At 49.6% G+C, this 21,050-nt stretch overlaps 1 protein-coding gene across 1 annotated transcript in view; it reads left to right on the top strand.

Moving 5' to 3' along the window:
• LOC141927791 (hydrocephalus-inducing protein homolog) overlaps positions 1-21,050 on the top strand; it is an 88,134-nt gene that overhangs the window by 32,703 nt on the left and 34,381 nt on the right. The window contains 10 exon segments of the mRNA XM_074835053.1: positions 1,875-1,974; positions 3,144-3,262; positions 5,267-5,490; positions 9,810-9,877; positions 11,833-12,068; positions 12,894-12,994; positions 14,247-14,382; positions 14,881-15,045; positions 17,373-17,525; positions 18,799-19,037. Of these exon segments, the coding sequence (XP_074691154.1) occupies positions 1,875-1,974; positions 3,144-3,262; positions 5,267-5,490; positions 9,810-9,877; positions 11,833-12,068; positions 12,894-12,994; positions 14,247-14,382; positions 14,881-15,045; positions 17,373-17,525; positions 18,799-19,037 (1,541 nt within the window).

A 21,050-nucleotide genomic window follows, 5' to 3' on the forward strand; every position in this document is an offset into this window, starting at 1 on the left:
GGAGAGGCCCCCCAGAGATGGGACCTTGCTGCCTCAGACCTTCTGGCCAAAAGTGGCTGCTCTCTTCTTCCCACCTCTCACCCGTGATGTGTGGGAGCTCCCCACAGAAATAATGAAACCCTTGTAACAGGTGACTGGAGGAAATAATTGCTTCCAGAGGTTAAGAAGCTGGTGGAGGGAGAGTAATCTTGGAAACGCTTTCTGGGTGGGATGGCTTTGCAGGGTTTGTGCAGAAGCTTTGCTGTGTCAGTGGACCATTAGCTGCCAGTATTTTCAGGTGCTGCAATCTGTAGAAGCTGCAGCAGGTCACTTCAGTCTGTATAGGGTTAACTCGCTGATGAAAATAACAACAAAAAAGAGGAGGCATGATTTTGGAATTACCATGTGACCGAGAACATTTTGAGCAGTTGTCCAAGCCTATGGGAAACAAGCTGATACACAGCTCTGACTTTCTGAGCACATCTCAAATTTGGTTTATTTTTGCATCTACACATGGTATGTCAGCAGAGGCAGCTGTGATGGAGGCCCAGGTGGCTGCCAAAGGACAAAGTCCTTGCTGTTTGCTGCATCCTCCCCGCCACAGCTCGGCTGTAAGTCACATTGCAGACCCGTGGGAGCTGACCCCTTGGAAATGGCAACCAGAGGAGAGGGAGGACGAGGACTTGTTACTGTTACACTGACCTTGACAAGTCATCGCTGTCCTGTCCTTGCCTGGTGGTGACTGCTCAGTGTCACGTGTGAGCTCTGAGTTGATGGAGGTGGTCTTCAAGATGTCCAGGTTACGAAGGTGCTACTGTTGTTGATCCAGAGGTTGGGCCAGGAGGTAACAGTGTTGTTTGTTGCTGCAAATCTGCACCTCAGCTGGGGAACCAAGCTGTTCCCCATCCAGATGAGAGGCTACTGCAGAGCGCTTTGGTTTTTGGCGGAAGGCACCATCTCCAGTGGGAGCCGTGGTCCATCCCACAGCTCCCTGTGGGTTCAGTTATTTATGGAAAGAGGCAGATGTTGGCTTTGGCACTGCCTTTCTCCTAAGTGCCCTGAGCTGACAGGATGCACTTTGAGTGTCATTTTAGTACTTCTGTTAACAGCTCTGCCTTTTGTTTCTTTGACTGCTTTGAGCAGTGATTTCCTTCCATTGCCTTCCCCCTCTGCAAAGCAAAGCAGGTGATTTGGCCAGCAGTTGGTGGTGCCCAGCTTTTCAAGACCAGCTTTTTCTTACTCAAACTGGTGGAGATGTAGCAGATTCTCATTATTTAGGGGCTGAGGGAGAAATAGGATCTGCATGTATTTACGGTTGGGCTCTTGCAGAGAGACCATTTGTGTGGCTGTGAGTCACGGTGTGCCATCCCCTCCCGTATCACCTTGCTTTATGCTGTAGCAAAGCCAGGGTACGACAGCTGGAGTGGTTGTGCTGTACCATCATACATCCACCGTCTGTATTTTATGCCACCTGCCAGTTGCAGCCTGTCTGAGGCCAGAAGTGTTGCAATACCATGTTCACAGCACTGCGTAGTTTTACATCTGTCCTGTTTACCATCCATGGTGGTTCTCCATGCTCTGACTCAACTGCCATCCTATAGAGAACACGTAGCCCAGGCAGACCGCTGGCTCCTGAGGTGCTACTGGAGTGTGAGCCAGTTTGGTTGCTTCGTTATAGCCCTAATTTAACAAAACGCCTCTACCAGATGCCAGTAAAGGTAAGAGACTTAGAAAGCTTTTTTGCAGCTGCTTCCAAACTCCCATAAATTTTGTTGATAAGTGTTGCTTGTTCCCTGCTCTTCATTGATGCTCTAAACAAAGGCTACAGGGCTGTGGTTGAAAACAAGAAATGTGACGTTTGAAGATAAATGGTTTGCTGTCTCCTTCTGTTTCAGGAGGGAGATATCTGGCCAAATTCCTCAGCTGAAATTAATGTGATCTTTAGACCCCGAGAAGCCAGAGTCTATCAACAAACGGTCTACTGCGACATCTCAGGTACGGCTCCTTTCTCCTGCTTCTGTTGCCCACAGTGGAGGCGCAAGTAGTCTTGCAGCCCACTCGGTTCTCGTGTAGTTGGTAGGAAGGGTCAGTGGTCAGCAGGGTGCTGGCACGTGCCCACTGTCCCTGTGGTTTCCAGGTGGTCTCGTGTCCAAGGCCAGCCCTCAGGATGTGTGGCTACAAGCCTGGGTCACCGATCCCAGAACAACCAAGGCAGTGAAGGGATAAGTTTTCATGCCGTGGGTTTGCCAGCATTTGCTCTGCTGCCAGGTGCCTGTAGAGGCCAAAGAGCTACAGTGGCCAGGATTCAGGCACTTGAGGCTGCTCCAGTGGGTCAGAGCATCCTTCAGACAAAGATCCCACACTGTCATCTTAGCAGGCTTATGGAAGAAAATGAGCATCTTAGAGTTTAGCTATAAGCCTTGCAGTCTCAGTTCCTTTGCAGCAAGGGGTGTGTGTATTAGCAGTATGTTTATGGCTTCTCTGACCTCAGCAGTGAGGTTTTCCATAACTGTTCAGCGTGCTTCAGGTAAGGTGTCTTTACAAAGCTGAGCTCTCGGTATCATGGTGGGCATAGGTGAGTGCTTCTCTCTGGAGATCACAAAGCCCTGTCTAATTTAGGTGCCGCTGCAGGAGGTGAGCCCTGGAGCCCCGGGCACGGAGCTGTGTGTCAGGCACGGGCAGTGGCTGAGACGCTCTGCCTGCTGGAGGCAGCTCTCAGACGTGCATACCGCTGTTAGCAGGGAGCTTCGCCTTGCCTGGGCTCGTACTTCTCGGCTCCTGTGCTCTTGTCTCCGATTGCATCAGTATAGATGGCGTATTTTTATCTTCAGTTCTGTTTCATGAGCTTTGTGCCTTCACTGAATGGATTTCAGAGCTCATCTAAGCACATGGGAAGAAATTCAGAGATTGTGTTTTAAACTCAGCATCGCTTTTTCAGGGTGCAAACTGATGGCTAAATGAGAAACCAGCCCGAGGGGTTGGTTAGAAATTAGAAGCCAGCCCCAAGGCATATCTCTTGAGGGAAGGGAAGAGTCCTGTATCTCCTCCTGGAGCACCTAGAGTTGGTCCCATCCAGCCCCGAGTCAGGGACTAGCACTGAGGCAGCCTGGACAGTCCAGGACAACAGAGGGAATTACTGTACTGAAGTGGAAATCTCTCCCCAGGCCGCGAGACCAGGCTGCCCCTGCGCATCAAAGGGAAAGGCATAGGGCCTCGGCTCCGCTTCAGCTTTGAGCAGCTGGACATCGGGAAGGTTTTTGTTGGATTGGAGCACAGCTATGAGGTGAGCAGTCGGGATTCTGAGGGGCTGGGGGGGATCCTGATGGCTCCCAGGGCAGCAGTGAGCCTCGTGGACCTGTGGGATTTCTGGCAACTCGGGTCATTGTGAGCAGGGAGTATTTGACATACTAGTCAAATTCGGGGGTTTTCCCAGAATCTGGATAGTTCTGATGGGATCTGAAAGGTGCATATGTTGTTTGTGAAGTCTTACTCCCTGCTTTTTGGCAACCTTCCTTGGAGATCAGCTGGGAGGCTTCATGTGAAAAAATACCCCCTTGACACATGAAAGCAGCACTGGGACAAAAAGATAAATATTCAGATGCTTTTGTTCCAGCCCTGGATGCAATGCACCTTTGTACCCGGGCTGTTAAAAAGCAGCTGGAACAAATTTACTGTGTTTGAACTCCAGTCCACTGCAGCCAGTTTTCGGTTAAGTGCGTGCTGCCGGTTCCTGGGAGTTGGAGGAAAGCTGTCCAGCCTCCTGGCTCAGAGCTGTGTCCTGCAACGGGACTGGGAGTGCTTTCCCTTGCTGACCAGTCTCTCGCCACTCTTCAGATTTGCTGCATCTCTATGAAGAGCAAAGCATTTCTGGAAATGAAGCAAAGGAATTTTCTACATATTTGCCTCCCCCTGCCAGTGGTGTCAAGTCTTCTGCAAAAAAATAAGATAGGGCAACTGAAAGAGGTAGAAAATGAGGCAATACTTTCGAAAGCTTGACTGTGGCAGGGAAGGACACATTAAGGTGTTTTCTTACCAAAATATTGTGCTCTCTATGCATTTGTAATGGTGATACTTTATTGATTACCATTTTATTATTTTCATGACTTGAGAAAATGTGACTAAGTAGATGTTAGTGCTGTACTAAGCAGCTAGACTGGAGGTAAACCTCAGCTCAGCGTTGGATCCCTAAGTGCAATTTGTAACTGAGGTGTAAAAGACAAGAGAGGAGAGAGTAGTTTTCAGGTTACCCTTGCAGAGCTTGAATACGTGAATATTTTTAACAGCAGCTGCAAAATTAAAAAATAAGGGACATGTCTCTGCTTCTGTTTCAATTTTTCTACCAGGTTTTACAAGGACAAAAGTTAGGGAAAAGAAATCCAAAGCAGATAGTTAAGTCCATGGAAATGGCAGGATTTCACCCTGCAGCAATCAGAACCTTTACCGCTTTGCTTCGGGTGGGTTTGTTGGTGCCTGACAGCGTGCTGGTACTCGCAGCAGCTGTGGGCATTTCTCGCCCAACATGAGAAGAGCTGACTCTCAACAAGTGCTGCGGGATTGTGTCACTTGATCGAGGCAGTAGATCTCTCAAGTGTTCAACAAAATACAGCTTAGTTCTAAATTTGCAGTTTATTCTGATAATGGTAAAGTCTTAGATGGTGGCTGTGAATATTTAGGAAAGAGAAATTCTTTGGAATAGATGGAGCTGCTGTGCACCACACGCTCATCCTTTCCTGACACGTCTGCTTGAGCAAAGACTAAGAAAGTATCCCATTAAAGAAAAAATGAGAAAACTAAATTACATACCATAGCAGAGTTGGGGAGTGCTTCTGAAGTTGGCTATAGTGCTGCCCTGAGGTGTCTTCTACGTGCAGTAAACTTGTTGGCTGCAACGTGTTCTGCCCTCGGCAGGATCGGACTCGTCGGGAGCAGAATCAGTTGTGTGATGATTCACTAGTAATGCTGCAACTGCCCTTCCTTGCTCTTAGGGACAGGTCTGAATCGACTTGGTGATGCTGAGCAGCTCCTCTGCACTGCAAGTCGAAGTGGGCTGCTCTGTGTCAGTGGAATAAACCCCGAGTGACTGTTTCTATGAAGCTGTCACTGCTTTGCATGAAAAACCCAAAGGCAGAACTTGTCCTGTTGCATTTTCTTTGGCTTCTGCCAAGCAGCAGCACACAGCATCTTCTGCTTTTTACAGACGTTAATTGCTTAATCAGAAGACAAATCAGCCTTCTGTAAGAAAGGAAGATTCCTTATGTATTTCCATTTTGCTTTCTTGCTGCTGCAGGTGGTGCTGTTTAACAAAGGAGCCATCGATGCTGTCTTCAACTTGGTCCCTCCAGCTACAGCTCTGGGCTCCTGCTTCACCTTCCTCCCCCAGGAGGGCATCATTTTGCCGGATGGGCTGCAAGTCATCCGGATCTCATTCAGTTCCACCATCCTGGGGGAGTTCACAGAAGAATTCAGGTTCAGTGTGAACGGATCCCCTGAGCCTGTGACCTTGACTATCAGGTGAGGAGGGTTATAGGAGCTTGGTGGGCACGTCTGTAGCTGTCTCTGGGTAATCATCTCCCACCTACCTCATTTTAGGATGAAACAGAGAAAAAAAGGTGTTGTCTAAGGTCTTAGTCTTGGCTCGGATCCTAGCATCCCCACACTAAGAGCCAGGGCTTTTTAATCTTAACTTCAGTTTGAACCTTGCAGTTGCAGCAGCAAATGAAGTGTAATTGTCTGTGAGAGGAAATCATAGAATTGTAGAATAGTTTGTGTTGGAAGGGACCTTTAAAGGTCATTTAGTCCAACCCCTCTGCAATGCGCAGGGACGTCATCGACTCGATCAGGTTGTTCAGAGCCCCGTCCAACCTGACCTTGGATGTTTCCAGGGATGGGGCATCTACCACTGCTCTGGGCAACCTGTGCCAGTGTCTTACCACCCTCACTGTAAAATATTTTTTCCTTTATAACTAGTCTGAATCTTCCCTCTTTAAGTTTAAAACCATTACCCCTTCTCTTATTATGACAAGTCCTACTAAAAATCCAGTTCAAATCTTTCTTATAAGCCCCCCTGAAGTATTGAAAGGCCACAGTAAGGTCTCTCCAGAGCCTTCTCTTCCCCAGGATGAACAACCCCAACTCTCTGGGCCTGTCCTCACAGGAAAGGTGTTCCATCCCTCTGATCATTCTTGTGGCCTCCTCTGGACCCGCTCCAACAGGTCCATGTCTTTTGTGTGCTGAGAACCCCAGAGCTGGACACAGCACTGCAGGGGGGGTCTCACCAGAGTGGAGTAGAGGGGCAGGATCAGCTCCCTCGACCTGCTGCCACCTGTGACCATGACTCCTGTGCTCTCAATACCCAGTTTAACTTTCAAAGTCTTGGGTTCCTCTGGGAAGCAGCTTTGCCTTCGTGGTTGAGGTGGGTGGCTCTGTGACTTTCCAGGACGCTGTTTGCACAGAATTTGGCAGCAGTAGGTTCTCACATGTCTCTGTGTGAGGGCCCCGGGGCTTTAAGGGACTACCCATGCTGGAAAACAGTTTGACTGGAGGTGGTACAGGAAAGGTGTGGAGATGCCTGCTGCCCAGTCCGGGTACCCAGGAACTGGAGTGACTCCTTCCTACAGGTAGCTCATTCGCCCTTGGGCCACGGCAGACAGCAGGATGGCATCAGCTTTGGGCGGTAGATGGTCTGGGCCACCGCCCCTGAACACACAGCAAGGCCAGCAGGGCTTTGGGGATGGGCCAGCCTGGGTGACTGCAGAGAGGCAGTGTTTTTAAAATCCTGTTAATAATCCATCCCAAATGGGTAGCAGCAGTCTCAGCATCACCTCTCATGCTCATGGGTTGGGACAAGCTATCCTCTTGTGCAGCCAGCGCTGTGGTACCTCCTCTCTGCAGCCAGAGCAGTGCTGACGCGGGAGATGGGAAGCTCTGCGGCAGGTGCTGTCACACGGACTCGGGCATCATCCCGTGGGCTGGTGCCACGGCAAAAGATAATCCTCACCAAGCAAAGAGGAGAAGGGGGAAAAAAAGCTGATGACAGGAGAGGCAAAGCTCACTTCTCAGGACTGCAGCAGCATGCAAACTTGTCCCAGCTGGTCTTTAACGACGGGCTGGTGGGATGACATGGTGTAGGCAGGAAGGCTGGTGCTGGGTGCTCTGGAGCTGTGGGGCTGGCTGTGCCTCCTCGGCAACCAGCTTCCTGGGCTGGTGCTGCTGGGAGGCACTAGACAAAGGCAATAAAGCAATGGGAGGAATCTGCGGTCGACTTTACCAATAAGGTGAGGGAAATGGATAAAAAAGAACAAAAAGGGTATTACTTTGCAAGAGAAGAGTGGTGAGTAGGTCTGTTGACGTCAGTAGAGAAACAATTACGTTGGCTTTGTGTTTGGAGGGAAAGCGCTGCTTTTTTTGGAAATCAAGAGGGAACATTTCACAATCAAATAATTTATTCTTCTCTGTCCCTCCCCCAAATTGGTCACGGGGTGTTATTGCATGAGCAGCTTTCTCCTTGAGCAAGGGCAGGTTTTGCTGGTAAGGCTGCACTTATCACAGGTAGAATACAGTACTGCTGCCTCTGCCCCGCAGTGGCCTTGCTCCTGGGGAAGGAAGGAAGGAGCTGTCAGAGGGACGGTTGTGTTTTGGCTTCCCCACAGCCAAATGAAGTGGTCCTTTTTTCCCCAGTGATGCCCTGGCTCCCAGTGCCCAGCACGCCCTCCCCTTCTCTGTGGCCACTCTCTGCCCTGTTTGGCCAGCACCCCCCTGGGCTCAGTGCAGACCTTCTGTCTCAGTGAAAGAGGATTGCTGGTCCTTTTTTATTTATTTCTTCCCCATCCTTGTACTCCTCCTCCCTGGATGGTGGCTCCTATGCAGCCCATCTGATGGCACCGCAGCACACCCGCCTGCTCCCATGCAGCTGTCCCTCAGCAGCAATTCCCATTGCAGTCCTCTCCTCCCTGAGATGGCATCTGCCTCCTTGAGCTCTGTCTTGCCTTTTTCAAGGATCCCTCTCCAGCCCTTCTGTCATTCTCCAGCCCCACAGCTCAAGCTGTTTGTTTTCAAATGCCCTTGAGATGTCCACCCACCAGCTCCAGCTGAGCCTCCCTCTTCGGAAGGTTTTGTGCACTGGATTTCGTCCTCCATGGAGAAAAGCTTCTGGTTCTTTTGAACAGAGGCGAGCTGGCTGGTGGGACACTGGGCTGCAAAGGAAGGAACGGGGATGAGAGTTCAAGCAGTTCCTCTCCCGCCTTGTGTTATCCTTCCTACTTTGCGAGGACCCTGATCTCCCTTCACGCATGCATTACTTAATGCTACTGTAAAACACAGGTGTTGCCAAAACCACTGCCTTTTCCCCCATTCTCTTGCAAGCTGTACTGTTATCAGCTCTGGGTTGGCTCCTTGGCTGAGCCTTCTGGGCAGTCATTCCAGTTTAACTTCCTAGAGCACAGATCCGGTGCACTCAGCAGATATGGCAGTCATTTCCCCACTTGCCTGGCAAGGCTCATCCTTGGCAGTTTCCTGGTGTCATCCCCAGTCGTGGCTGGTTTGGAGGTAGTTTTCCATCGTCTCCTGGCAAATGCTGTGACGAAAAGCGTGTCTGCTCCCTTTGCTCCGTCTAGAGTAAGCTGTTAGGGCTTGGGAGGTCAAGTCTGGTTGTGTGAGGTCCCTGGAGAAGGAACTTCACCATCAGCAGGGATTTGGTACCTGACTCATTCTTAGGAGCTGATTCAGCTGCAAGAATCAAGAAGTAGTGTTGGATTGAAACTCCTGAAAGTCAGTTTTTGAGTGCTCTTTGACTGTGCAGTCAGAAGGTGCCAAGACCATAGGTGATTATTCGTTACTTAGAAACCAACCTTACGAGGTGCTGGATGCTTGTTTCTTTGGTGTTTGGAAAGGGATGCTGGAAATGGGACAGCACGGATGGACGCAGGTCCCTCCTGCGGGATGCTGGGGTCTGTTCATGTGCAGAACATGTGGACAATGACAGTGTCAGTCCTGTGAATAAAATGAGAAGGCACTGTTCACTGTGGCCCTTGATTTTTAACTGAGGCAGAGCTGACATTGATTGTCATCAACCATGAAGTCAATTACTGAATGTTGTGCAGCTTCAAGTACTGATTTCAGTGGATGTGAGTGAGTTTTGGAGTTTGGAGCCTGTCTGCTGAGTTTAAGGATGGGCGAGGTGGTGTGGTGGGTTCAGGACACCCGTGTTCGGCGGTTTAAGACTGTTGCTCTTGGATGTGTCAGCTGGTGCACTGGTGACAAGCTGATACTTCCCTCCAAGATTCAACTGTCCGCTGTGTAGAACTGTTGCTGCTCTTCTCAATGGATGTTGGGGCTCCCCTGGATTCATGCCCCAAAGTCCTGCATGTGTAATGATTGTGTGGATCAGGTCTTCTGAGGAAGGTGTTCATATACTCCATGGAAACACCAGTTCCAGCTAAGAAATACCAAAGCAGGGAACCTGTGGTTGGGAAGGCTGGTTACAATGAGTCCCCTTTTGTGTGGACACCTCTGTCCATCACATTACGGGTGGGCAAACCGAGGCACAGAGCCATCACTTGTTCAGGGACCTTCATGGGGCCAGCAGCAGCGTGGGGGCACACCCTGCCGTGGTGCCCTGAGCCTCAGCAGCAGCTGTTGGCTGCTGACCACTTTGCTTTGGCTGCCTGCTGTCCACATGGGTGCTGTGCTGAGCACAGGGGTGACAGGTTGATTTGAAGCCCACCGTGGTTCCGAGAGCAGCTTTTACCCACCTGAGCGGTAAGGAAAGGTGAACACTTTGCCATTCTCTCTAACCGAGCCAACACCTCCTCTGCCTGTCTTTGTCCTTGCAGGGGCTGTGTCATTGGACCGACTTTTCATTTCGACGTCCCCGCCCTCCACTTCGGTGATGTCTCCTTTGGTGAGTGTGCCCTGGGCTTGGGCCATGGGTTGAGAGCTCCGTGAATTACCAAAATGGAGCACTTTAACATAAGATCATCTGTCACTTGTGTTCCTCCATAGCAGCCTTCAGGGTGTTAAAGCCAGGGCTGCTGGTTGCTTAGGTGGTCTTGTGCCATCGTGAGATCAAATAGGACCAAAGGAATAGAAAGTCAGTAATTTCTGGTGTCCTCGTAGTCTGTTCAGCCCCAATCTCCCAATCCTTGGCAGCAGAATGACTGTGAAAGTCCTTGTCCCAGAAGGGCCATGGGGACGGGACTGCAGCAGAAGGGAGTTTAAGCCACGTACTGGCCTGTAGCTGCTCTGGGTAAATGTTCCTGTTGCAAGGCAAGGATACCATTTACCTGCCTGACCTTCAGTGCGAGATGTTAATTAACGCTGTGAGGGCCCCTCGTTGTCACCCACCAGGTCACATGCCCAAGCAGTAGCTCTGAATCAGTCACTGATGTCCTCGGATCATGGGCTCCTCCTTCCCCACCACAAGCCCAGCTCTGCTGACAGAGCCGGGGGCTGAGCATCCAGAGCGTCTCCATTGAATCGCAGATTCTGGTTCTCCATCTCAGTCTCACAAAAGGCTTTTTACTGAGATGATCTGCAGTTTAAATGTGAAATCAATTGTGGATTGACTGAAGGGCCATTATCATTCTGTGCCCAGGATGCCTCTGTGTTTTCAAGCTGTTCATGGACTTTTTAAGAAGACTCATTACCTTTCCTGAGCCACTTCTCCCCCTCCCTCCATCACCACTCTGCCACTTCTTTATTTTCTTTTGAATAAAACAACAAGAAACACACCAGGCAGAAATGTGGTTATGTAATAGGAGATTCATCCTCCTTAATCTCATTTCATTAATAAGGCCTTTTCAGCTGAAGGCAGCTATTGTATTTTTGCTTCTTTTAACTGTGCTGCTGACTGTTGACCTGTGTCTGGCGACTTTGGTCTTGTTTGGGACTGTGAAGTCTGTGTTTGTCCTTTTTGTGCCCCTCCTGCCTCCCTGCTGGAGTAACTGCTGGAGGTGGGCAGTGGTCACTGTTGTTGGACATGGAGAAACTCTCTGCTGTGGCTGCAGTTGGTTTTCCTCCCCGTCTGTATTCAAACGACGCTTGGTAAGCAGGCCACGGGAGATGTCTCCTTCTCACAGAGCTGGCCAGCCAAGCCAGATGTCCACGCCAGAGCAGGTCTCTGCAGAACACCCCACCAGGTGTGGTTGTGTCACTGGTTTTCCATGAGGGAAGGCGAGTATCACAGCTAAAGTGATGTCGACCTTTGCGGGCCAGTGTGCAGTGTGGAAGCCATGTCCCATTCGTTAGGGAAGGTGGAACATGGCTCCTGCTGATTTCTGAGCAAGCATCAGGTTTGCCTCCAGTGCGGTGGGCTGGGAGTTGTCATGTGCTCAGTCTGGTAGCCCCAGACAGGAGATGCCTTAAGGATCCTGCCTAGAGAAACTGCGTTAGAGTGCTTTGCATCATGCTGTCGTTCCCAATTTCATCCTTCCTTTCTTTTACCGTAGCTTCTCCTCGATGACTTTATATACTGAAAACTGTAGGAGTGTTGGCAGAGTTCACAGGGCATTTTACGGGTTGAATTTTCAGAATAAATGGTCTGTCTGGATGGACACTCGTAAGTGCGAACTAATTGGTGCTGGTTTGGGGGCAGGTGAGAGAGCTCCTCACAGTTAGAGAGAGAGAAACTTGTGGTGTTCAGCATCGCTAAGAGTGGGCATTTCCAAGGAAGCAATCTCTGTCATCAGCGTAAAAGGGAACTTAAGTGACAATTAATTCCTTGCGTAGCTTCTCAGTTAGCTGTACTTCAGATTGAAAAGAGCTGAACTCCAAACCCAGTTTTATCATAACAGGCTATTCACACCAGAAATCACAGGACAGTTGGTGCATAAATTCATATTTGTGTCATTTTCCCAGGCTTTCCTCACACCTTGTCATGTCGCCTCACTAACACCTCCTTGGTGCCCCTGACCTTCAACCTTCGCATTCCTGGGGACGGCTTGGGAGAGCCCAGTGTCAGCAGTTCTGTTCAGATGTCAGACAACACTTGCCTACGCCGGAGAAAGGGAGCCCAACCTCGCCTCAGGCCAACCGAATTTACCATAAAGCCCCGCAGAGGGACCGTCCGCCCCCTGGGATTCCTGGACATCCAGGTATGGGAAGAGTCCGGCCATACGTGCTCGGCGGGCGGAGCTGGAGCTTCTCTGAGGGATGAGAGGGCTTTAGCACCGCTAGCTTTGAGCGTAACGCGGGTAAGATACCTGCACTAGTGTTAGGCTTTTGTTAGCTGCGTTACTCTGGGGCTTTTCTGAAGGACCACTGCTTTGTTTCCAAAATCGTAAGCTGAAGATCATGTACCATATGGTCAAGGACAGAAGCCATTCATATGTTTTTGAGAGCTGCTTTGAGCAGTTTTTTTGATTTAAAGTGGGCAGAGGAAGGATGAGGACAGAAGGCGGCTCTTAAAAAGAGAGATGTCATTGTATAAAGCAGTTTGCTTTTCTTCCCGGTCTTATTTCTCCTCTCCTGATGAGCAGAATGAGTTGTATTCACTGCGGTGATCTCCAGTGGGGACTGGAAAAGCTCTGGCAGCCATGAACTGCACAGCACCTGCTGGGCTGCATTTTGCCCTCAGCTTCCCAACGTAAAGCTGAATGTTGAAGTCAACAGATTGCCTCTGCATTTATGCTGTTGTAGTTGAGATTAAAAATTAGTCCCTTAATTTTAATACAGTGGTGAGTAGAGCATTAATCTAATCGTGCTTACGTATGCCCTGGTAAGTGCAAGGTGTATTTAACAAAGCAGATTTGTCAGAAGGCTTTTGTTACTCCCAGCAACTGTGCTCTGTACATGGACCAGCAGAAGAGTTAGGGCAAAATCCTCCCTTTCCTGCCCGTGGAACGAGAACCGGAGGACAGCACACGTGGACGATGGCTTTTGGGAGTGATGAAGTGTTTGATGCTCTTCTCTTCCCCCAGGTCACCCTGTGTTCCAACACTGTGAAGAGCTACGAGCTGGCACTGGTGGTGGACGTGTGCGGTGTTGGCAAGGCGGTGTCGGCGCTGCTCCTCACAGCCAGGTATCGGCGCTTTCCTTGCAGCTCGTCGTCTCTCCTCGTGCATCCAGCACCACGCTGCCTTGCACGTGGTTTGCTGGCTGCATCTCCAAATGACAAGTGTTGCTTAATGAGCTAGTTCTGCCCAGCTAGGTGTGAGACCAGCAGTGTTCTGAAAGCAGCACCTGTGCTCCGCGGACAGGCATGGCCCTGAGCCTTTTTCTAAGGGGAACAGTAATTATATTCATTATGGGCCTGTTTTTTGGTGCTTGAGGTGTAATAAATTTCCAAAGGGCCATCTTTCCTCCTTCCTGCAAGTGGTGGGCTTGTGCTGGGTTGCAACCAAACTACAACATTCATTTGGGCCGCAGTGAGCAGCCTGCTGAGAGCTGGTGTCTGGGTCAGTTAACGAAGGTGCATGCGAATGGGAAAGGGGCTTATGGCAGGACTGGTGAGGGAAAGCTCAAAGCACGATCTTATGAAGGGGAAAATAGTCCTTGATGTGGAAGGTGAGCTCAGGTTTCTCTGCTTCCCTCTGGTTCTTTTGAGCATTAATGTTCTCAGACTGAAGCCAAAAGTTGTTCTTGCTGCATCCAGGTTCAATGCTGTTGTGCTGCAGTGGGTGTCGGTTTAATTACAAGAGGGATGAGTTCACTGTGCTGTTCCCTCTCCCAGGCAGAGTCATCCAGTCAGTGCCTGGGCTGCAGTTTTGTAAAACAAGTGCAAATGGGGACAGACAGTGCATGGAGCCGTGGGGGTGCAGGAGCTGGGAGAGGGTGATCCCCCACTGCCTAAGGCAGGGGGTGGCTTGTGCCCTCCCTCGCTGGGGCAAAGAGCTGAGTTCTCAGGCAGGGCAACAGCGGTGTGGGAGAGGAGGGAGTCGTTTTCACTGAGACACTGGAGTCTTGTGCTCTTTGCGCCTTGGTGAGCGCTGGTCCTCGGTGGGAAGGCTCCCCCAGAGCTCACGCCTTGCTGGGACTGTTGGGAGGGTCCTTGCAAGCCTCCTGGGGCAAAGAGCGGGCAGAGCTGATCAGGCAGCTCTGGGACAGGGCACTATGTGCTACCTGGGCACTTGGCGAGGCTGAGTCCCAGGGTTTTGCCCCACCTTTACAGGAGGTGGTTGAGTCAGAAGAAGTTAAAGGCGATTTATCGCTGTAGGGGTATTAAGTGTCTATTTGACAAATGTGTTATGCTCTATTTCACACTACTTGGGGAGTAAACGACCTCTACATTCTCTCGGTATCTCTAATTCCCTCTTGGTCATCTCTTTGCCTAGATGCGTGGTTCCTCCACTGCGAGCGCTCAACCCCGTCGTGATGTTTGGACGGTGCTTTCTAAAATTCCCCTATCAGCAGATGCTGACCCTTGTGAACGACAGCGATCTTCCAGGCTGCTACAGGGTTCTCCCTCAGGTTTGGCATTGCATCCACCTCCTGCCCTCAGATGTTATCAAGGGGTTTATCAGGGAAAAAAGGGTTTTGGATAAGACCTTGCTGGTTTATATTCAAACCTAAAGGTTGCTGAGAAGAGGAAGCTACCTGAATATAAACTTCAGGAAGCAGTTAAATAGGAACCTACCTGAATATAAACTTCAGGAAGCAGTTTAAACTCTTTAGGAAGCAGTTTGTATTCTAGTCTTTGGGGTGCTTTCATGCAGGAGAACGTAGAGGGTTGTGAAAAGCTGCTTCAAGGAGGCTGCCAGCACAGGAGTGGGTGTTTGTGGGTGCAGCAGCTTTTGGCCCCCTGAGGACGCTAAGCCCATACAAGTCTTGCATCTTGCTTTGTACCTTTCTGCTTTCTCCTGGGGATTTTTGAAAATGTGTGTGAATTGCCATTGTGTAGATGTTGAGGAGTTCAAAGTTTCCTCAAAGGTCACTCCTGTGTGTTGCATTTGACTCTGTCCCTTACAGGAACACAAGGAGGACGCTTCTGTGTGGTACTCCAGCCCCGTGCCGTGGGGGATTGTCCAGCCTCGCGGCTCAGTGGAGGTCCCATTGACCCTGGAGGCCCAGGTGACAGGAAAGCAGGACACTGTTGCTCATGTTGCAGTGTTTGGGAGTGAAGAATCCCCTCTGGTGAGTTCCAGGGGACGTGGGCCTTTGTGCGACTCATCTTGGTGGGCTGTGAAGCGTAAGGCAGGGTTGCTAATTCCGGGGATCCTTCCCGGGAAAGCAAGAACTTGTAATATATGCTGGTGTGGACAAGGAAAGAAGGGGTTTGTGGCATACGCAACAGCTAATGCCTGTGAAACAAAGAGCTTCACTCCACAGTCAGAACTGAGTATAACTGTTCAGCAGGGATTCTTTATTCGCAGCTGGGCAGCGCTGGGGATCGCTCCACCATGAGTGCCACACTTACTAACAAAACTCTCTGACTAATATACACAAAAAGCATACACATGCATCAGCTTCCTAGAAAAGACAGTCTTGTGCTAATGGGTTCTTAGAATTCATTTACATAGTCTGAGCGTGCGTAGTAAAAATAGAGTGAGGGTCTTCTCCCCCCCTTGGTGGTCCACATCATCTTCCTCACACTGTCTGCTAGCTGAACTTTAGGTTTCCCATGTCCGTACATGGTCATGGAGTGACCTCATCCCTCCTTCGGCTCCTGTTTGTTTTGAGGGGGTTGGTTTAAACCAGCTTCCAGTCGCTTTTCTTGACACTGGCGTCTTCTCAGGCGCTTGTCTTGCATTTTTAGGTCCCTGTTATCAGGGATGTACTCAGGGAGTTTGCCAGACTGTGCAAGGCCTGTTTTATCTCCACTAGACAAGGAGTTACAGGTTTCAAGATGTTTTACAAGTGGGTAAGATGTCAGAGGGTAGGTAGGAAAAGAGTATAAATGAAATTATATACATTGCAGTAAAATACGAGAAAAATAAAAGCTAGTGAAACACAAGTGATGGTTAACGTTAAAACTAAACGTCCTACTTTACTGGTTTCTATACATTAACAAGGTCAGGAGGTCTTGTAATTTCAAGTATACTTGCAGCCACTTCCCTTCACCTAGAGAAGAGGAAGGATGTATCATCCTAGGTGGTAATCTAAGTGTCTGACACAGCATTTAATTACGGTAGGTCAGACGGGATAAGAAGGCCAGTCTGAAGCCCAGAACAACCCCTGGGTCTCGTACTCTGCTGTGCTGTTAGATGAACATCACTGGTGCTTCGTTAGGCCTTTTGTTCAGGAGCACGCAGGGACGTCCCTGAATCCTGATAAAGCAAGCGCTGTGTGAGAGGCCATGCTGAAAGTCAGGCCCATCACTCTGAGAAACATCCATCATACCTCTTTGCCAAGAGCCCCAGCCAAAGACTCATGAGTCTCCGCACCGCTTGCACCTGGAGCACAGAGACTCTTTTTTCTACTAAGTTTGGAAATGGATGAGGCAAAGCATTCCTGGACTAAAGCCTCCTGAAAGATGATGTTCACATTCAGGCATACACAACAGCAGCAATGACAACAAAATGTAGGCAAGAGACTGTTGTCTGTAGTGTCCTGGCTTCATCTAGCTGAAATCGAGAACAAATATAGTTAATTAAACTTTAATTTAAAATGATATCAACTTTTGAAGCAGCTGTTTCAAAACGTCTTCTCCTCTCTCTGGGCATGAAAGAGGATGTCAGAGGGTTCCTGGGAACCTTAAGCTTTCTGTAACAAAGAAAGGCTGACATTTTGAAAGTAGTTACAGGGATTTAGACTTTTAATAAAACAAGTGGAAATGATGCTGCTAAATCTCCTGAATGCCTCCTGAATGTTTTTAATGATGTGAGGAGGTGGTTTAGCCAAGGGATCCACATTCCTCCTCCAATAGTCTGTGCCAGTTCTGCAAGAACAGAACTTTTGGGTCTCAGACTGTCAAAAGAAAACAATACTGCTTGAATGATGTAATTAATAATTAATGCCCATTATCCACATAATACCAGGAATACACGTATGTGCAAATCAGAGGCGACTAACTTGCGTGATCTCTACTCTAAAGGGCCTGCTTTGCCTCTGACTTGTGCTGGCTTTCACAGGTGTAGCTTTGGGACTAAAGTCACTGTCCAAGTGTGCTGTGCAGCAGCAGAAGTCAGGGAGGGTGGTCTGGGGCAAGACTGAGCAGTAAAAGGAGTGGGAGCAGGCACAAGGTAGAGGAAGGAGAGTTAACAGTGTGGAGGAGGTGTGAAAAACCAAACACGGGAAACAGGATTTCTTTATCCCCTGATAACGGGAGCTTGTGGCTTTCAGATGGGATCAGTCCAGATCCCACACTTGCTCCAGGCCTTCTGTTTCGGTTTTACAACACTGAAAAAACTTCAAACAGCCATAATTATCCCCCAGTCTAGGAGTACCCTTAGAGCTGTCTAATCATTTTAAACTTTCTCTGTTGTTTTTTTTTGATCTTTCCTACCCTCTTTCTGGAGCAGAAAATCCATTTAGTGAGCACTGGAGAAGGACCAGTTGTCTATGTGCATCCAAGTAAGATAAATTTTGGCAGTATCCAAGTTATACAAGATGCTTCCCGAACTCTCCGCCTCTCCAATCAGAGTGTCATCCCTGCATCCTTCAGGGCAAAGATGGTAAGTATCTGTGGGGCTATTTTCTAACAAAAATGACTGTCAAGCAACCTGTGACTTGATTTTTATATGCAACATTTGCATACCACTGTATGATTGAGAAAGCAACGTATTCCATCCCAATGCAGCAAGAGGAGCCTGGCTCTGGGGGCAGTTTTAGCTGGGGGACCCCTCAGTAAAACAGAGAATTTGCATAGATGTTTGAGCAGAAATGAGTCTGGATCATTTTTGCAAGTTCTCCCTTTATTTTGTGGAAGGTATTTATCTCTAAGCGTCATGTGTTTGGAGCTCTGAGACCAAGAGAACGCTGTGGCCCTTTGCTCCTGAAAGGGCATGGGTTTCCGCACGGTTTCCCTATTAGATCTGCATTTGCTTTCTGTCGAACTGCTGTTAATGATAGAGACTAGGGTGTGAGGTCTGTCCTCAAACTGCTCGCAGTGAGGTGAGTTTCACACCTCCTGGGGGTCAAACCAGCTGGGTTGTTGCACAAGAATGTACATGTAAGGGTCGTGTACCTACGGTGGACTCTGTTGCATTGCAGAGCACCTCTGGAGACTGGCTGCAGAAAAAGGCTCTTTAATTCATGGAGGCTGCGTAGTGTGAGAAGCTGCATAGCCAAGGGAGGTTGGGTTGCTGCCTGGCAGGGGGAGCAGGGCTGATGCAGCCAGGACAGGCTCGTGTACTGAGGCTGGGTGGGGTGTGCTCCCCACTGGAGGGGGGATCTGTGAGGGGCTTGAAAACGGGTTCAGAGGAGGTTTGTTCTTCTCCATGCTAGGTGGGTCAGACTTCTGGGGCTGGTTAGCCCAGACCTGGCACTGTGGACTTGGTGTTGTGGATGGAGCATCAGGCAGTGTGTGAGAGTACAGGCTCAGCCTCCTGGGCCAAGGAGGGGGCTGAATTTCCCTCGTGCTGCTTTTCCAGCTGTTTGGGGGATAAATGTAACCTCAAAGTGGGGGATTCCCAGGGCAGCTTGCTTTGATTCCACAATGAAAACCTGCTTTCCATCTCTGCAGAGAGCAAGCCACCTGGGGTGGGTGGTATTGGTGTGTGAATGATGGGGTTTGTGTGCTCATACCAGGCACTGACCTGCAGAGCTGCTCAGGCACTGCTGTCCCGGTCCCTCCCTCCCCGGGCAGCTTGCGGTATACCCAGGGGGCTCACAGGGTATATCGGTCTCTGCATTGCCCCATAACTTTAGTCCTTCCTTTTCCTGCACCCCACAAGAGACCAGGGTCCGTGGTTTCCATGCTAAGTTAGTGTTTGGCTTGTCTTACAGGCTGACAAATGCTCGCGCTGGAGGATTGAACCCAGTGAAGGAGTGATTCCCCCCGAGACAGAGGTGTCTGTGTCTGTCATAGCGAACTTGGATGACACGGAGAAATTCAAGGACGAGGTGAACCTGTTCATAGAGAACAGCCACACCTACGTTATCCCCGTCCGGGCTGTTGGCATTGGCACCACGATTGTCACCGACAAACCCTTTGCACCGGAGCTCAACTTGGGACCCCACTTCAGGTAGGGGATCTCTCAGCGTCTGCTTCTGCCGTGAGCTCAGCAAGAAGGAGTTTTGCTGTAGTCCTTCAGGCTAGTTGTTCTTCAGTGCTCAAGGTCCTGGCTCTGTTTTCCTGAAGCCACAGGGCTTCCTTTAGAAACCTTCTATGGCCATTTGAAAGTTGTTAGATACCCTCAAAAGCCACCAAAATAGAAACCAGCTGTTAAATTGTCACTGACTTGTCTTTAGTTATAATACATATATTTCCTCACTTTTTCAAATAAAGATTTGGAGGAAAACAGCAGGTCCTGGAAGCCTCTGGGTGGAAAATGCTACATTACAAGTATAAACATACTTCCCTTTGCGATAATGTTGCTTGTTTTTCCCTTCACTATGGAGTATCATCTCGCAACAGCAGAAAACCTTGGTGGTAGCTTGTTAGCAGGTCCTTGACTAAATTAATGGTGCTGTTTTGTTTGCCCTCTGCCTGCAGTCCTGGAGGAGCAGCAGAATTTCTTTGCCCCGTACCATCCCTCAGTTTGCTCGCCTTCCCCATCTCCCCTGCCAGGCTGCTCTTTATTAGACACAGTCTCTCTTTCCTCGTTTCTCCCACCTTTCCTCGGTGTCACTGCCACAGCGGCAGCCTGAGGCGCGGGCAGGCGAGGGTGGCTGCAGGACCAGCTCTGAAAGGGAGAGGAGGAGAAGTCCACTGAGTTTGGGTGGGATAAATGGAAAGTGTAATTAAAGAGCTTAGCTCAAAGGAGGGGATTCACTGGTCCTAACGCCTGTGTCTGAAACCAGGCGTGTTCCCGTAAATGGGAGACAAATAAGCCTTTTCAGAGTGCTGCCTGCCTTGTGTGGGAGAGCTCTTGGGACAGGAAGAATAGTCTTCTCGAGGTGTGTGTTCCTTTCCCTGGCTGCAAAGAGGGTCCACGGTGGTCCAATACCTAAATTTTGAGGTAGAAAGAGCAGGTTGATCCTACTCTTTAGGATAGACTTTGGGGGTTCAAATACACATGCACAAGCCACCTACATAAGCAGGGACATTGCAGGGAGGTTGGCGCTTGTCCAGCGTGTCCTGTGCTCTGTGCAGCCACAAATTGGCTACCCAACGGAGCGGACAATGTCAGTGTGATTCGTGTCATCATCCTCTGCCCCCCTTCACGTCTTGGTCTGCAGACTCTGGAGTTGTTGCCATTGCTGTCGGCTGCAGAGCTGCCGCCAGGTGAGCTGAGATGGGACCCAGGTAACATCTCAGATGAGTTGGGCTTTCCCAGAGCCACAAATTCTGCATCCACCCAGAGCTTCTCCAGGCTTTCATCTGTGCTGTCCACCACATAAACCATTTCACACTAAGCTTGTACGCATCATGTTTTGACAGTCTGTTTCAAAGACTGGTTTGTTCTACACTCTCAGGTCTGTATTTAGCTGCTTGTGGCAGACATGCATTTTGTAAGCCGTGTATTCTGTCCTTTTCAAAAAAAACCAGTAACTGTTCCAGGAACAATTCATGTCCTGGTCATGCTCAGATTTATAGAGGGTAAAATAATTACTCCAGACTAGCCTGCAGTTAGTGTTTCTTTACATGAAGAAATCAATTTCCATTGAATATTCATCTTGGTTTATATCTAGCTCTCGTTATTCATCTCTCGTTGTTGCTCTGTCCCCTCGGCAGCCAGACCTGGTCTTGCTGCCATGTTTGTATTGGGGAAACTTCTGTTGATCCTATGTTCTCACAGTGCATTTATCTTCCTAAACCACAAAACCAGCTGCACTGTTCAGGCAAAGGATGACATGTTGGGGGGTGATGAGGGTTGGATGCTCCCTAAGGGATGGGGGGTGAGGGGATAACGTGGGTGCCAGGGCAGGGGCCCCGCCAGCGAGGCAAGGGGTGCCCAGGTTACTGGAGGGTCTCTAGGCTGGTGATGCTCTGTCTGCAGCAGCTGAGATGATGATCTTCATGCAGCTCTTCCTTGCTGTACGCAAACAGAGCAGCTGCTGGATGCTGATAAACTTAGGGGCAACCAAGGTCTGGC

Source organism: Strix aluco, chromosome 10 (genome assembly GCF_031877795.1).
Source record: "Strix aluco isolate bStrAlu1 chromosome 10, bStrAlu1.hap1, whole genome shotgun sequence".
NCBI lineage: Eukaryota > Metazoa > Chordata > Aves > Strigiformes > Strigidae > Strix > Strix aluco.